Genomic DNA, 17081 nt, shown 5'->3' on the forward strand with positions numbered 1-17081 from the left:
TGGAGTCCCTTAAAAGCAGAACATCTTCTCTGGCTGCTCACACAGCACTCCGGTTTGCCTAGGAGAATTTAAACATCCATGTTGCAACTGCCTGTGGGCCCACGTGGCCAGGAACCGCAGGCAGCCTTTAGGAGCTGAGAGTATCCCAGCAGACAGCAAGCAGGGAAAGAGGGAGGTCAGTTCTACAACCACAGGGAAACAAATTCTGCCAACAATCTGTGAGCTGGAAGAGAAGCCCAAACCCAGATGAGAACCACCACCCTGGCTGACACCTTAACTGCAACCTAGTAAGACCCTGAGTAGAGAATCTAGCCATGCCACACCCAGACTTTTGACCCACAGAAACTATGAGATGATAAATTTTGTATTGCCTTAAGTTGCTAAGTTGGTGGTAATTTGTTACACAGCAATAAAAAACTAATACCCTGGGGCTTCCCTGGCGGCGCAGTGGTTGAGGGTCCACCTGCCAATGCAGGGCACACGGGTTCAAGCTCTGGTCCGGGAGGGTCCCACATGCCGTGGAGCAGCTGGGCCCGTGCACCGCGGCTACTGAGCCTGCATTCTAGAGCCCATGAGCCACAACTACTGAGCCCATGTGCTGCAGCTACTGAACCCTGTGCGCCTAGGGCCCGTGCTCCGCAACTGGGGGGTGCACCACAGTGAGAGGCTTGTGTACCTTAACAGAGAGTGGATCCCGCTTGCCACAGATGGAGGGGGGCCCACGCGCGGTGGCGAGGACCCAATGCAGCCAAAAATAAATAAATAAGTAAAATAAATTTATTGAAAAAGCAAACAAACAAACGAATACCCTGGATTTTGAAGACTTAGCACAAAAATGAAAATGTAAAATATCTCGTTAATAATTTCTTTATTGATTCCATGTTGAAATTATAATATTTTGGTTAAATAAAATACATTATTAAGACTAACTTCACCCGTTTCTTTTTACTGCTTTTAAATGTTGCTATAAGAAAATTTTAAATTCTATATGTGGCTTACATTACATCTATTGGACAGTGATGGTCTAGAGGACTCAGAAGTCAACCGTATGACCTTGAGCAAGTCACCTCACCTCTCAAAGCCTTACATTTCTTATCTGTGAGATTGGAATAATATCAATAATAGCACCTACGCCACAGATATATTTGCAGTTTAAGAGATGAGGTTTGTAGAATACTGGGCCCAAGGTAAGAGCTCAATAGGTAAATCATTATTATTAACCATATTTGTAAAGTAGGGATCCTTTCCTGTATCCAGGTCCTAATCTTCAGGACCCTCTCCCCAACCAGGCACACAGTAGGTGCTTAATAAATGCTTGTGGTTTACACAACCTTGACAAAACTCTTTGGCACAGTTCTCTCTTACCCTCGGCACCACGAATCAGGAATCTATGGGCAGGTGATGACACTGAACTTCAGGGGCAAAATGATCTGTTTCAGGCTTGATCTGTTTCAAGATTTCCCTGCGGAAATCTTGGAAGATGTGAGTTCCAATCCCAGGTCCACAACTCCTAGCTAAGTACCCTGAGAAAATGACTGGGGCTTGTCTGTGAAATGGGTAACAGAAGACGCTGTGCATGTCGTTTGTGTCAGGAATAACTTAGATAAGTCACCTGAAGCCCGGTGCCTGGCCCATACTAAGGACTCAGTTAAGGAAGCTATTATTACTGCTGCTGCCGTTGTTGTTGTTCCTTTGTCAGAGAAGCTCCGGCCAAAATCCCTCTCTAGAGGGACCCCCGCCCCTTAAATTACCCCTCATCCCCTGGCCCCTGACTTGTGGGGGGATGCCCTGGCTGGGTCCCGTCTCCAGACATCCCCCCTCTCCCCAACTGAGTCAGGAATAGAAACCCCCGCCTCCGACAGCCCGCGGCCTCCCTCCTTCCCCGGGCAGCGATCGATGCGGCCTCAGCCACCGGGACAGACGGAGGAAAACGGGGAAGGAGGAGTCAGCGGGGCCTCCGGGCAGAGACATCGGGCGCGGCCAGCGGCTCCCCAGCCTCGGCACCTTCCGGGACCACGCGGCCGGCGGACGCCCTACAGGGGCCGCGACAGGTAAGGGACCTCCCTGGGGGTGTGGGGGGGGAGGCAAGGTCCGGGGAAGGGACGGGGGCTGCGAGAATGGGAGGCCAGGTTGCCCTGGGTCCCGGTGCCCGTGTCCCCGCTATGAGACACCCCCCCACCAACCCCGACCCAGGAGCGAGCAACGTGGGGCTGGCAGGGCTTGGGCTGCCCTGTCTGCTCATCATCACAATGGGATTCGAAAACCTCCCTGGCAGGGTTGGTGGAGGGATTAAACCCGCGAAGTGTATCTGGAGCCCAGCAAAATTACCAGCACATAGTAGGTGCTCAAAATAAATGTGTGGAGAGAGTCTTGACTCAAAAAGCCTAGTTTCCAACCTCAGCTGTGCCATGGGCTAGCGGGGTAATTTGAGCAAATCACTTAATCTTTCTTACTGATCCTCAGATTCTAGGCAGCGAAGGTTTGTTAAATTAATCATCCCATTTCATAGAGCAGGGAGGTGAGTTCCAGAAAAAAAGAGAAAGCGATTTGCCCACAGTCCTGCACCTAATGGTTGATGGAACTAGATTAGAAACTCCATCTTTTGACACCAAGTCCAAGCAGGGGGGGAAGGCGTGGAGCTGCCTCACGTATGTATTTATTGTGCACAAATTATGTGCCAGGGACTGTGCTGCCGACAAACAATTTACCTCATTTAATCCTCAAAACTTCTTATGGAAAGTATGATGTTCCCCAGTTTACAGATGAGGAAACCAAAGTTCAGAGAGGGGCATGATTCTGCTCAAGGTCAACAGTTAGTAAGTGGCAGACTCAGAATCTGAGCCTACGTCTGATGAGGGAAGTGCAAGGGGTTGACATTTATTGAGCACCCATTGTGTTCCGGGGGCTTTGCACACACACTCACAATAACCCTTCACCAGAAGTGCTGCTATCCCCATTCTGGAGATAAGGGAGCTAAAACCGAGAGCTGGAGGAGACTGGCCAGAGGTCACACAGGTGACAGAGCTAAGGACGAAACCCTGACCGCCTTAAACACCAAGCCCAGGGTAAGTGAAGGGCACCCTGCCCGCTCCCTGCCAGGCACTGGGCCAGCTGCTTGATACACACTCAGTCCCCCGTCCACCCAAGGGAAGCAGGCATTACTGAGCCCACAGCACAGATGAGATTTCTGAGGCACAGGAGGTGAGTCACTAGCCCTCAATTCCAGCAGAAATTGGAGACAGTAAGCAGCGGAAGGATCTGACATTTCCTGAGCATCCACTAAGGCCGAGCACTTCCATAGCCTACCTTAATCCTCCCGCCTTCCTCGGGAGCAGGTGCTACTGTCCGCATTGTGAACTGTGCATCGTGCCAGAAATTGAGACCTAGAGAAAAGCATCTTCCTCAAGGCTCCAGGTGCATCAAGGGTGGCTCTAAACCCGGGTTTGCCTGACGCCAGGAGACAAACAGCTGCATGACTTACGACACCCCTTCTGGGAGCCAGGCATTCAAGGTCATTTCATCTTTCTAACCACACTTGGAGGGGGATATGTTTAGCTCCACTTGACAGAAGCTCAGAGAGGTGACATGACTTGCTTATGGTCACACAAGAGTGCCAAACTTCAATCAGGCTGACGCTACAGATGCTTTAAATAGGCTAAGCGAATGGCTCTCAACCTTGACCAGGCATCAGAATCACCCTCCAAGCTCGTTGAAACACAGACTGCTGGACCGCATCCCCTGAGTTTCTGATTCAGCAAGTCCAGAGCAGGCTGAGAGTACGCTGCATCTGTGACAAACTCCCAGGTGACGGTGAAGCTGCTCGTCCAGGGAACACACCTTAAGAACTTCTGGGTCTAGACGGATTCTCTCAACGACCCTAGATATTAATGCTCACTATCCCGCTGTGTAGAGGAGGAAACCCAGCTTCAGAGTGCCAGCTTGCGCACGGTCCCATAGGAAGCCTCTGGAATGCGAAAATCCCAGTCTGGGCAAGGAGACGTCCTGAATGAGCGGCCAGCGGGGGTCAGGACATCCTGCCGTCCTACAGCTTTCATAGTCCTCCAAGGGACATCTCAGCATCCACTTTATGAAAATGAAGGGGTGGGGGGAGTTCTCAGTGATTTGGCCAAGGACCCCAGTGGGGGAGTGGGGAGTGAGGGATATTCAAACCCAAGCTTGACTCTTGAGTCCGGAGGGCACTTGACACTGTGTGCCTATGGCGTACCAGACGCTTCACATAGCGCCTCCAACGCCCCTGGCTGGGGATGGAGCAGGGAGGGGATTTAGACCTGGTCTTCGTGGAAGGGAGGCCGTCCGGGAACGCCCCCTTCAGCGTGCGCATCCCCTGTCCGCAGGCCAGCGCGCGGCAGCCATGGTGAGCGAGTGCCCGGGGCCCGGAGCCCGGGTGCCCTGGCGGCGAAGCGACGAGGCGCTGCGCGTGAACGTGGGCGGCGTGCGGCGGCGGCTGAGCGCCCGCGCCCTGGCGCGGTTCCCGGGCACGCGGCTGGGCCGCCTGCAGGCCGCGGCGTCGGAGGAGCAGGCGCGACGCCTGTGCGACGACTACGATGCGGCGGCGCGCGAGTTCTACTTCGATCGGCACCCGGGCTTCTTCCTGAGCCTGCTGCACTTCTACCGCACCGGCCGCCTGCACGTGCTCGACGAGCAGTGCGTCTTCGCCTTCGGCCAGGAGGCCGACTACTGGGGCCTGGGCGAGAGCGCGCTGGCCACGTGCTGCCGTGCACGCTACCTGGAGCGGCGCGTGGCACGACCGCGCGTCTGGGACGAGGACAGCGACACGCTGAGCAGCGTGGGCCCGTGCCCCGAAGAGATCTCTGACGTGCAGCGAGAGCTAGCGCACTACCGGGCGGTGCGCTGCGGCCGCCTGCGCCGCCGCCTCTGGCTCACCATGGAGAACCCGGGCTACTCGCTGCCCAGCAAGCTCTTCAGCTGCGTCTCCATCGGCGTGGTGCTCGCCTCCATCGCCGCCATGTGCATTCACAGCCTGCCCGAGTACCAGGCCCGCGAGGCAGCGGCCGCCGTGGCCGCGGTGGCCGCGGGCCGCAGGGCGGAAGGCTTGCGCGACGACCCGGTGCTGCGGCACCTCGAGTACTTCTGCATCGCCTGGTTCAGCTTCGAGGTGTCGTCGCGCCTCCTGCTAGCGCCCAGCACGCGCAACTTCTTCTGCCACCCGCTCAACCTCATCGATATCGTGTCCGTGCTGCCCTTCTATCTCACGCTGCTGGCTGGCGTGGCACTCCGAGACCAGGGCGGAGCGGGTGGCGAGGAGCTGGGCGACCTGGGCAAGGTGGTGCAGGTGTTCCGTCTCATGCGCATCTTCCGCGTGCTCAAGTTGGCGCGCCACTCCACTGGGCTGCGCTCGCTGGGTGCAACGCTCAAGGTAGGGTTAGGGGTTTCGGGGAGGCGAGTGTAACCATGGGGCAGGTTAGCAGGGGAACTTCCAAGCCTGTGGTGTCCAGACACACGGGGCTAGACACCAGGTGTGCATTTCACATCCAGTCCTACCTTCCCAATAGCCCTGTAAGAAGGGTCTTTCTGTTACCTGTTTCCCAGGAGAGAAACGGAAAACCGAGGCAGAGCTTTGCTTGTCTTTCTTTCCAAAACCAAACCAAAAGACAAAAACAAACAACAATAACAAAAACAAGACAAAGGTTACTTTGGATCTATCTGTCAAACATCACAAAAATACGCCAAGCAGGATGCTCACTGGCTTCTCTGCTGAGCCTTCGTGCTGGCGTTATCAGGGAGCACGGGTATCATAGGTCACCCTTCATAGGCTAAGTCTAGCAACAGCCCCAGAGCTAACACTTACTGACTGCTAACTCTGTGCCAATTTCATATCCATCATCGATTTCATCCTCAGGACAGCTTCCTCAGGAACATGCTATTATTTATTCCCTTCCCGTAGATGAAGAAGCTGAGGTTGGAGGGTTGCCTTTTTAAAGCCTGGTTGCCATTTGTTGAGCACCTGCCCCGTGTCAGGGCCTGCACTGGGGGTGAATCACTGCCCTGGCAAGCTTACCCTCAAGGGGGTGAAATTAGCCTGGTTTTGGGAGGGAGGCAACGTGAACAGCTTGGAAGAAGACCTGGAGAGGGAAAAGGATGATGCTGGGAGGGGGACATGGAGGGAAGGGTGTGCCCACTGAGGAGGTTGGAGAGGTGAGTGGGGCACAGGGCACTGAAGGGTCGTCAACTCTTGGCCCACAATTTTGGTCTTTTTCCCGTGGGAATAGGGGATCCTGTGAGAGGTTTAAACAAGGGCAAGTGTTTTTGTGACTACTTTGCAGATGTGGAAACTGAGGCTCCAAGAGGTGGCAGGACTTGTCAGAGGTTCCTCAGCAAGTAAGTGGTACAGCCCAGAGAAGCATCCACCTGGTCCTGACCCTAGCACCGCTTTCTCCCAAAGCTCCATGCAACCCTGTTAAGAATCCCTAAAAGGTGCTGGAAGACCCCTTCCACCCGTGGCTTAGGAAAGCCGTTTGCATGCTCTCACGGCAGGACAGCCAGGACGCTGGGTGCAGGCAGGGCGACCTGGGCAGACTGCTAGGGCAGGTAGAGAGAATTCCATTAGCCAGACCCCTGAACTGAGCATTTCTCCAGGGACAGTCCGCCCTAGAACTCTGCCTTGCCTCCACCATGCAGGAAGCCAGGGCCTGATGCTGCTAGCTTTTTCTGCAGGGAAGGAGAAGAGTGCTGATCAAAGCTGCAGCGTCCAAGGCACGGGTGTAAGACTTTGGATGAGAGCCTTGCTACTCAAAGCCAGGCCCCTGGCCAGCAGCAGCTTCCTAATTACCTGGGAGTTTGCAAAACCTGTGGCCCTACCCCAGACCTACTCAGTTAGTTCCCCCTACATGATTTCTCTGCACCTTATGGTTTGGGAGGCCCTGTTCCACACTAGGGGTTCTCAGCCTCAGCACTGACATTTGGGGCCAGATAATTCTTTGTTGGGTTGCGGGGTGCTGTCCTGTGCATTGTAGGGTGATTAGCAGCGTCTCTGGCCTCTACCCACTAGATGCCAGTAGCACACCTCTCCCAGCTGTGACGACCAAGAATGTCTCTAGACGTTGCCACGTGTCCCTTGGGGGACAGAACTGCCCTATTCGAGCATCAGTGCCGTAAGGCGTTGGGGGCAGAACAGGTATACACACCCACAGGCAAGTGCATCCAGTGGGTGGTCCAGGGAACTTACATATCCTCTTAGCTTCCTCGAGAGGCAGAAAATAGTTTTGTACTTAACAGAAATGGGATAGACCAGTCAAAAGGACATGAAACCAACTCTTTACATTGTGGCATAGAAACTGTGGTTCTCTCTTGGTTCTGCAACAGTGTAAAAATCACCAGCTTTCCATTAACTGGCTGGCACCACCGGTGGCCCCTGCATTAGAAGAAACAGCCATGGTTTAGCAGGCAGGCACTTTGGACAACAGAAATCAGGCCTGTGTTCAGTCTCAGGGCGATTTGCTGGCTACTGTAGTTGAACGACCTTAGTGTGCAGGCAGGGCACCTGGGTGTTGGCACCAGCTCCACTTTGTGACTTTGGACCTGCCCCTTCGACTCTCTGGGCCTCAGTTTCCCCATGTGCCCAATACCGGGTCTGTAAGTTCACCAACTCTGACTTCCTGCATTCTCTTCCAGCGCAGCTACCGTGAGGTGGGCATCTTGCTGCTGTACCTGGCCGTGGGTGTGTCTGTGTTCTCCTGCGTGGCCTACACAGCCGAGAAGGAGGAGGATGTGGGCTTTGACACCATCCCGGCCTGCTGGTGGTGGGGCACGGTGAGCATGACCACCGTGGGCTATGGGGATGTGGTGCCGGTGACAGTGGCCGGCAAGCTGGCAGCGTCGGGCTGCATCCTCGGGGGCATCCTGGTGGTGGCGCTCCCCATCACCATCATCTTCAACAAGTTCTCCCACTTCTACCGACGCCAGAAGGCCCTGGAGGCTGCCGTGCGCAACAGTGACCACTGGGAGTTTGAGGACTTGCTGAGCAGCGTTGACGGAGTGTCGGAGGCGTCTGTGGAGACCTCCCGAGAGACCTCCCAGGAGGGAAGATCTGAAGACCTGGAGGCTCAGGCCACTAGTGGGCCTCCAAACTCTCAGGTTTATTAAAACCAGGGCTCCGTGCCCCCCTTCCCACACCCCTGCAGTGAGCTGAAACAGAGCAGAGATTCCTCCCCTGCTTAAGTTCTTCCTGGTGGCATGGCCTCTCAGTATCACTCACTCTGGCTTCAGAAATGACACCTGGAGGCCGGGTCCTTTCCTCCAAAGGCGCAGAGCAGCATAGTGTTACCCTAGATTCTGTGAGCCTGGGGAGCACCCCAGAGACCTTTCTAGACAAACCTCCAAGCCACCCACAATGCAGGCATGAGCCAAAGAGGGAAAGTCAAAAGGATGCTAACAATTCCTGAGCGCCTTCTGTCTGTTAGCCATGTCACATTGGCCCTCTGTTGGAGGATGGGAATCGTCTCCATTTCACAGATGAGGAAACAGGCTCAGAGAGGCACAATGACTTGCCCAGATGCCGCACAACTAGAAGTGGTGGAGCCAGGGTTGGAATCCCAGCTCGTGGGTCTCTGACAAGGCAATGTTCCTTCCACTAGTCTTTCTTCTGCCCTCACAAAATTTGCATGTGGTTGTAGGGGGTTATGGAACCCCCAGAGTTGGTTCATAGAGTTAGAACCTTCTGTTAGAGCTAGGGAAAGGACCAGGCAGGGGATTCAGATGTAGGCTCCTGGACCTCAGCTGTGGTTCTTTTCCAGGAGCTTCCAACAGGAGTCAGCTTTCAAAGATGAGGTCTTAAAGGAAGGACTAGGTAGGAGGCTGCCCCCTTAGTGGATGGGCAAGACTTGCTAAACAATAGTCCTGAAGCTTCCTCCAAGGGCTGGCTTAAGATACAGAAAATCTGAAGGGGCCCTGGCCTGAGGCCTGAGGTCTAGACCAGCTATGCTAGGACCTACTCCATTTCCACAGTTCAGCCCATCTATTAGATGGTCACAATCTGTGCCCCAGAGGGAGATGAAAGCCAAATGGAGCACTGATTTAAAGCCAGCTCAGCTCTGAAGTGTTGGTGGCAAGGAGCTGCCATGCATCGACACCTGTCGCCCCTTCCCTAGATCCCCCCAGGCTGATCTTGGCAGTTGCCTTCTGCCCATGACGCAGACTTCCAGCCCTCCCTTGGGTCACCATCCGGGCAAATGCTTGAGCCTCCTGTCCCTTGTGGCCAGGTCCAGCCCTCTCATCCTTGCTGGGGCCACATGTTTTATACTCGCCTGCTGAATCCTCTCTCTACTTGCTGAGAAAGTCCTGCAGCCCTTTCCACATACTGTGGCTGGGACAGCCATCGCTATCGTGTCATTGCCGGACTGTAGCTCTGTCCCACCACACTGAGCTCCAGGATGGAAGACACTGTCTGGTTGAACCTGGCTTTGCGTGGAGCAGGTATTTAGTAAACGTTGAATAGATCAACCAATTTGTACAGCCTACTACATGTGGAGCACTGAGGAGAAAGAGGAAATAGAGAGACCTTGTCCTTAAGAGGACAGAGACACGACCGCAAAGGAGATCCTTTCAGTTTGCCTCTCTCCTCCTCCTTGCTCTTTGAGGATTTAAAAATGACTTCCTAGGACTTCCCTGGCGGTCCAGTAGTTAAGACTTTGCCTTGCAATGCGGGGGGTGCGGGTTTGACCGGGGAGCTAGGATCCCACGTGCCTCGTGGCCAAAAAACCAAAACAGAAAACAGAAGCAACATTGTAACAAATTCAATAAAGAGTTTAAAAATGGTCCCCATCAAAAAAACTTTAAAAAAATAAAATAAAAAAATAAAAATGACTTCCTTGTAAATTCTTTACTCATTCATTCAACAAACATCTTTGAGAAGAGGCATAAGCTGGGGCTTCACGTGTGGCCTGCAGACGTGTTTTGTTTGGCTGAGTGTATTTTTTAAAATTCAAATGCCTTTGGGCGAAGCGCAGGCTCTCCAGTTCCCCACAGCGTCCCCCTCCCACCCACCTCCTCATACACACAGACCCCACGGTGTGAGCCCCGCCACTTCTCAGATTTACTTTACCCACCTGGCCTCCTATTTATCAGCTGCTTACTAGGTTTCAGAGATACAGTGGGGAACAAAATATATATTCCTATACTCGTGAAGCGTACAGACTAGTGGGGGAGATGGATTTTAATTCAATAACCCCATAAGTATGTAATAGCTTTATGAAGTAAAGGGAACTATAAGCGCGTAATGGAGCAGGGACCGTTAACCGAGGTCAGAGTAGACTTTCCTGAGCAAGTGACTATCTCATCCTAGGGATAAATACCTAATTAGGCAATGAGGGTGCCTGGAAGCGTTTCAAGCAGAGGGAACAGCATGTGCAAAGGCCTTGTGGCATACACAGGGCCTGGTACATAGGAGGCCCCTACATGTGGGTGGATTGAGTCTCCAGATTGGAGCAGAGACTGCAGCTAAGCCAAAGGGTCGCCTATGAATTCACCACACACACACCCCAGCCCTCCTGCACACTCACCTCCTAACTTCTAGGCCCAGCTCTGCTCAGGTCGGAGCACAGAGACCAGAAGGGCTGCATGCACCACCCTTGTGGTCTTGCTGGACATACACCAAGGAGCCAGATAGCTTCCAGAGTTTGAGTCCCTAGAGCTGGTGTGAGGAAAGCTCAGGGAAAAATCATCTGACCTGCATCCATCATGGGGCTGTGTGTGGCCCTGGTAGAAAGGCAACGACTCACTCCCACTCCCGTGTATCAGTGAAAACCATTCTGCAAATAGACTGGGCCCAGGGGCCTGTTTCTGCCTGTGTGAAGCTGGCTGCCTGGCGTGCTTTCTGGGTGACTGGGGATGGTGGGTGATACGTGGAGTGACTCAGAATCCACATTCTCGGGTTCCAATCTTGGATTAGGCAGGTTGTAAGTGATAGGAATCCAGCAGGTTACTAAGTTAATCAAAAAGGGTAATTCATTAGAATAAATAAGTGAAATGATGAACAACAGTTACAGTTAGAGTTCTTTGTTTGCAAGCAACAGAAACTGACTTCCTTAAGAAAAAAAATTAATTCATTGGAAGGTGTATCGTTTCCTGTGGCTGCTATAACCGATTGCCACAAACGATGAAACAAACTTGAAACAAGAGAAATTTATTTCTCTCACAGTTCTGGGGGCCAGATTCCAAAATCAAAGTGTGAGCAGGGCCACATTCCCTCCAGAAGCTCCAGGGTAGAGTCCTCTCCTTGCCTCTTCTAGCTTCTGTCAGCTGCTAGCATTTCCTGGCACGTGGCTTCCTCCCTCCAGTCTCTGCCTTTGTCATCACGTTGCCTTCTCCTCTGTGTGTGTCACATCTCCCAGGGCTTCTTTTCTTTTTTTTTTTTTTTTTTTTTTTTTTTTTTTTTTGTGGTACGCGGGCCTCTCACTGTTGTGGCCTCTCCCGCTGCGGAGCACAGGCTCCGGACGCGCAGGCTCAGCAGCCATGGCTCACGGGCCCAGCCGCTCCACGGCATGTGGATCTTCCCGGACCAGGGCACGAACCCGTGTCCCCTGCATCGGCAGGCAGACTCTCAACCACTGCGCCACCAGGGAAGCCCTGGAGTAAATTTTTAAGACTAAGAGAACCCAGGCTCAGACTAGGGAATTGTTTCTGGATAAGGATGGGCAGGACCCAGCCGATCCCCTCTGAATGCTGGGCAGTGCATGGCCTGGCTTCATCAATGACAGACAGAGATGAAGGATGCCAAGGTGATCCTATGTCCAGACTCTCACACCAGACCCTTTGTATAGGCTGGTCCCTCTGCCCAGGATGCCTCATCTCCCTCACTTCTCACCCCTTCTCCACCTGGCCGTCTCTTCCTCATTTTTAAAGTTCAGGATGTATTACCTCCTCCAGAAAAGCTTCCTTGGACATCCTAGCAGAACCGACTGTTGCTCCCTCCTGTGTCCACAGGTTGTGTACTTTCTTCTACCATAGTATTTCCAATGTTATATGCTTGTGGGCTGAACCTACTCCCCAGGTGGCCTGCAAGAGCTGTGCCTAGTTCATCTTTAACTCCCTGACAACCAGCTCAGTGCCTGGCACACAGTAGGTGTCCAACAAAAGTGTACTTCCTACGCCACCTACCTCTCCCCTGGCTTTGGATTCCAGAATAAACACACCACAGAGTCGATGTCACAAAGTTTCACAATACCACCATCCAGGCTATAGATGGAGGCTCTCATTTCTAAAAAGAGGATAGACTCTGGTCCAAATGACAGTTTATTTAAAACAAAGGTGACAAGGTGGAGGAAGGAGGAAGGAGGGAGAACAACAATTCTAACATAAAAGCACATAGGAAGCATCTCAATTTTTTTAAAAAAAGGCAGTGGAGGAAGCTATGTCTCATACATATACAAACTGCTGACCTCGATTGGTTATTTACATCCAAACTTTATAAAATAGCATTTCAAGTCGGCTCTTAAGCCAGTGTTATTAGTTTTTGTTACAAAAAGTTAAAGCTACAAACTTCACATTTTTAAGTTGTACGTCTGCAACAGCATTTAAGCTTTTTTTTTTTTCCAAGTTGGTCTGAGTGCAAGCTGGTAGAAGAGATTTTCTTTTTCCAAACACAAAAAAGAACATGGATTCCAAATACAATGACTGTAATCCTGGTGAAAATACAGACATAGTGCTTAAGAAAGGATGGGGTGAGAGGATGTGGACTGGGCAGGAACAATTTTCCGGTAAAAAAGGAGCTGCAATCTTTAGAGGCAACGTGGTATGCTAGAAAGGGCACTGGAATGAGGATCAGAAGACCTGGATTTGAATTCTGGCTCTGCCGTATTCTAGCTACCTGACCTTGGGCAACAGACTCTACCTCTCTTGAGCCTCGGTTTCCTTATCTGTCAAACGAGGACAGTAACACGTGTATCACCCAGAGCCATTAAGTTTTCATAGATAAAGGGTTATTCAGATCATCTACTTCTTCTTGAGTGAGGTATGGTACGTACTTTGTATCTTTCAAGGAATTTGTCCATTTTATTTAAGTTGTTGAATTTATTAGCATAAAGTTATTCATAAAGTTGTTATTAGCCTTTTAATATCTGTAGGATCTGTAATGATGTCACCTCTCTCATTCCTGATATTGGTAAGCACAACTGAATTTTAAATGGTATAAATAATACATCTCTGGCAGCAGGTGCTAAATAAATGTTTCCTGGATCAGAACCTACAGTCTGGAGGAGTCAAGGCTATAGTTCTTAAGTTGCTTTGGAGTATTGGGTCTGTCTGTGTGTCCGTCTATCTATCTATTTAACCATGTATCCATCAAGCCAAACACTCGTCCACCAATCCATCCGTCCATCCAGTTGGTGGTTGGGAGAAGGGACAAGGAAAAAGAAAAATGGAAATTTGCTTCAAAGTTACTGGTGAGGAAGCAATAAAGATATTCCTGGAGAATCTGAGATTTTTAAAAGACACAGTTAGGTCTGGCTCATTGTTTCCTAGGAGAGAACAAGTGAGAGGCCCAGAGTCCCCTGGAAGCTTGAGTCGCAAATGCTCAAGCAATGACTGACACTCAGGGCTCAATGGAAGCCAGCTGACCTATCCTGAATTTAGTATTCAAGGAAAAAAATGACTAGGATTTGCTTCTCTGCCTTCCTGTCACAAGAAAACAAACACACCTTGTCAGGAAATCCATCTCATCCAAAATAAACTGACTTCTGGCCAAGGGCTCTGCCTAGCTAGACTGGAAAGCAATGTACTTTGTTGGACCAGCATGCGGGATGCACACATGCTTGAAACAAAATAAACCTCAGATAGAGATTCATCTCCCAAGAATATTTATGGGGGAAAACTGAACCTTCTTTTACTTGGCTCTAGCTTAGGAAGGGAGAATAATGGGCATTCCCCTCTTGTCTGGCCAAGTGCAAAATCCTTTAAAAAAGAGAGAAAGAGAGAGAGACTGAGGCAGGACTGTTAATTAGCGCAGCAGATGGTGTAGGAAAATTCATGCTCCATACTTTGGGTTTTAAAACTCACTTGGCTGTCAGACTTGACTACTAATTCAGTGGTTTCCCAACCTGAGAATGCCAGCTAGAGTTTTTTAGTCTGTGCAAGAAAAGTGGTCATTTCATTTTTGCAAAGACTTGTTGGATAAACAGGGAACTATATTCAATATCCTGTGATAAACCATAATGGAAGAGAATGTGAAAAAAAATGCATATATATGTATAACTGAATCACTTTGCTGTACAGCAGAAATTAACACATCGTAAATCAACTATACTTGAATAAAATTTAAAAAAAAAAAAAAAAGACGACTTGTGACTTTCCTTTTCCCTGTAAATACTGGTCCCACATGGTGATGCTATGAATCCTGATTCTACCACTTACTACCTGCACCACTTTGGGAAAGAGCTTTTTTCTCTCTGAACCTGCTTCTTCATCTATGAAATGGAGATAAAGCACTTAATTCACAGAGTTATTGGGAAGTTTGGAGCTGCCACAAAGAGCCTACCTACCTAGCGCAGTGCCTGGCGTATAATAAGTGGTCATGGTCGCTAGCTGCCGTTTATTATTGTAGCGGGATCCTCGAATTGTCCTCTGTTGTCTGTACCTGCCACAAGGCTGCTTAGCTGCCCAAGCCCTGCAGACCGACAACAACCTCTTGCATTTTAAAAAAATGTAATTTTTGCTGTAATTGTAAAGAACAGAATCCAGCCACAGAAGAGGAACATTCCCTGACTCTCCACTGATCCCCAGGTTTGGGTAGCAAAAGCAATAATGGAATCAAATTACAGTATCCTTAGGTGCGACCTAGTCATAGCTCCCCTATCTGAGGGGAAGAGGTACTAGAAAACAAAAAGACAGTTGTCTTTCCCAACTGTCTGCTCTTGGCTGTGTGACTAAGTGACATGTGGCCTTGAACCAAGGCTCCAGACGGATGGCTCAGTGCTGTCTGTTGCAAAGCCCTCTGATCTGCTTTAGGCCCTACATCTGCCCGCCTGATGCCTGTCTGCTGTCCGGCAGATGCTGTGGAGCTCATGGAATGGCTGAAACTGAACGATCTGGCTCCCCTTGGGAATCTCTTCACAGCTAGTCCCCTACTGAAGAGACAAAGCAAGAGCAAGTTTCCATTAGCAGGATTCCCTGAAACAACTTCACCAAAACTGACACAAGTGTCTTCCCTCCAAGAAGGGGCTGCTTGGTTCAGTGAAGCAGGAGTGAGGAGCCCCAAAGTCCAATTCCAGCTCTTACTTTAATTTGCTTTGTGATTTGGGCCATGTCACTTCTCCTCTCTAAGCCTCTGTTAGACCAGATGATGTCTATGGTCCCTTCCAGCTCTGGCATTTTACGGGTCTGGGTTGAGTCTCCTGGAGAACAAATCTTAGTCTGATATTCATTTACCCTTTCCAGACCCCGTAGCAGTAAAATGAAAAAGAAAACAGTCACATGTTGGAATGTGGGTCTCAAAAGCAATGCCCTCTACCCCTGTCTGTAAGGAACGTGGAGCAAAATGCCACGTGTGTAATCTTCACATGGATGATGAGAACTTCAAAAACCTTTTCCCTTTTGCAGACTGAACACAGCTCCACTTTGCTAGGAGTTCCTGGCAGGCCTGTCCCCTTGCTGGATCACGTCTCCTCTTAAGGCACTGGGCAGTGTCTTTGCTGTGACTCTAGGCAGTTGGGAGAGTGGAGATGGATGAAAGGCGTTGAAACTGCAAAGGCCAGTCTTGCAAGGAGCGTGCCAGGCTTCTCCTGGGACTCAGAAAGTAAACACCGGTGCTCAAGGCTTCCCCTTGGGCATCACTGATAGCTCCAGAAGCAGGATGGCCTGCACAAGGCTGAAAGCGTGGTAAAGGAACAGGCCCCAACCTAACCTGTCAGTGCAGCCCTGAAAAAGGGTGGGGTTGGCTCCAGGGGGTGGAGTGCCCCCAGCAGTCTCCTGGTGTCCTCTGCCCTCATGTCCCATAGTACCATAATCTTACAGAAAAGAGGCAACTGTTTAAAACTGTACCTATACAGAGATGCCACCACGCCATGTGGGGAATCTAGTTATAATTTATATATATATGCATATTTATATATATATTTTAAAGTCTTCCAGAAAGAACCACTGAAAGCTACTGGGAGAAGAAAAACAAAAGACAATGGGACACTTTCCCAGCTCTCACTCAACTAGGAGTCTCTGTTTCTGGGGTTGAAAACTCTGAGTTTCAAAGCGCCCACATGAATCCTCTGAAATGATATAACTGCCCAGTTTAAATGCACACATCAGGGCGGCGCGCTGACCGGCACGGCAGCCCTGGCCACTGGCGCACGTTCCTGAGTTCACAGAGGGGCTGGAGAGATGATGGAGGCAGCTGGAGGGGCGAGCGAGCCAGAGCTCGCCGTCGGCCTGGGGCCCTGCCGGCCTGGCCTCCCTCAGAAGTTTTGCTGCCGCCGCTTCTTGGCCTCAATGGCATCCAGGATGGGCTGCCGCTTCGACTGGTACTTCTGCCGGATCTCTTCAATCTCCTGCTCCATCATGGGGTCCAGGGCCAAGAGCCTCTTCTGAAGGTCCTCTACTGTCCAACTCTTCAGCTACAAGAGAGATAGTATAGTCATGACAAGATCCAGGTCAGTGGCTTTTTGAGACAACTTATCCCAGGAAGAGTTCTTTTTTTTTGGCCGTGCCATGCGGCTTGTGGGATCTTACTTCCCTGATCAGGGATTGAACTCGCGCCCTCAGCGGTGAAAGTGCAGAGTCCTGACCATTAGACCGCCGAGGAATTCCCCTGGGAAGAGCTCTAAGTGTTAATCTCTTTGATTTACTGTTCCTTGACCAGGAACTTAATGAATGAGACTTTCATCTCCCCTCTCTTGTAAATTAATTACATTGGATTCATTGTTAGGGCACTAAAGTAAGAGTAACTTGGTATATGCAGCATAATGATTGCCTCCTGGCTCTCGTCCTACCCGTGACGTGGGCATCTGCACGGTGGCCATGTCTCCTTCGGGACCCTACACCAGGGAGGACAGATGCTCGCGGAGGAGTAGATGCTCTCTCCCGGCCCCCGTCTCCCCACACCCCCGAGTCTCGGCACT

General features: G+C 50.9%; 2 protein-coding genes across 2 annotated transcripts in view; one reads left to right on the forward strand and one right to left on the reverse strand.

Moving 5' to 3' along the window:
* Nucleotides 1-1917: 1917 nt before the first annotated feature.
* KCNS1 (potassium voltage-gated channel modifier subfamily S member 1) lies at nucleotides 1918-9794 on the forward strand. The gene is made up of 3 exons (XM_004272894.4): nucleotides 1918-2051; nucleotides 4356-5398; nucleotides 7654-9794. The coding sequence occupies exons 2-3, from the start codon at nucleotides 4373-4375 to the stop codon at nucleotides 8122-8124; spliced, it is 1497 nt and encodes a 498-aa protein (XP_004272942.1). The 5' UTR covers nucleotides 1918-2051; nucleotides 4356-4372; the 3' UTR covers nucleotides 8125-9794.
* Nucleotides 9795-12257: 2463 nt separating this feature from the next.
* STK4 (serine/threonine kinase 4) overlaps nucleotides 12258-17081 on the reverse strand; it is a 90798-nt gene continuing 85974 nt past the window's right edge. Inside the window, 1 exon segment of the mRNA XM_004272892.4 lies at nucleotides 12258-16577. Coding sequence (XP_004272940.2) covers nucleotides 16419-16577 — 159 coding nt within the window. The 3' untranslated portion in view covers nucleotides 12258-16418.

The sequence above is a fragment of the Orcinus orca genome, chromosome 16 (assembly GCF_937001465.1).
Source record: "Orcinus orca chromosome 16, mOrcOrc1.1, whole genome shotgun sequence".
NCBI classification, from domain to species: domain Eukaryota; kingdom Metazoa; phylum Chordata; class Mammalia; order Artiodactyla; family Delphinidae; genus Orcinus; species Orcinus orca.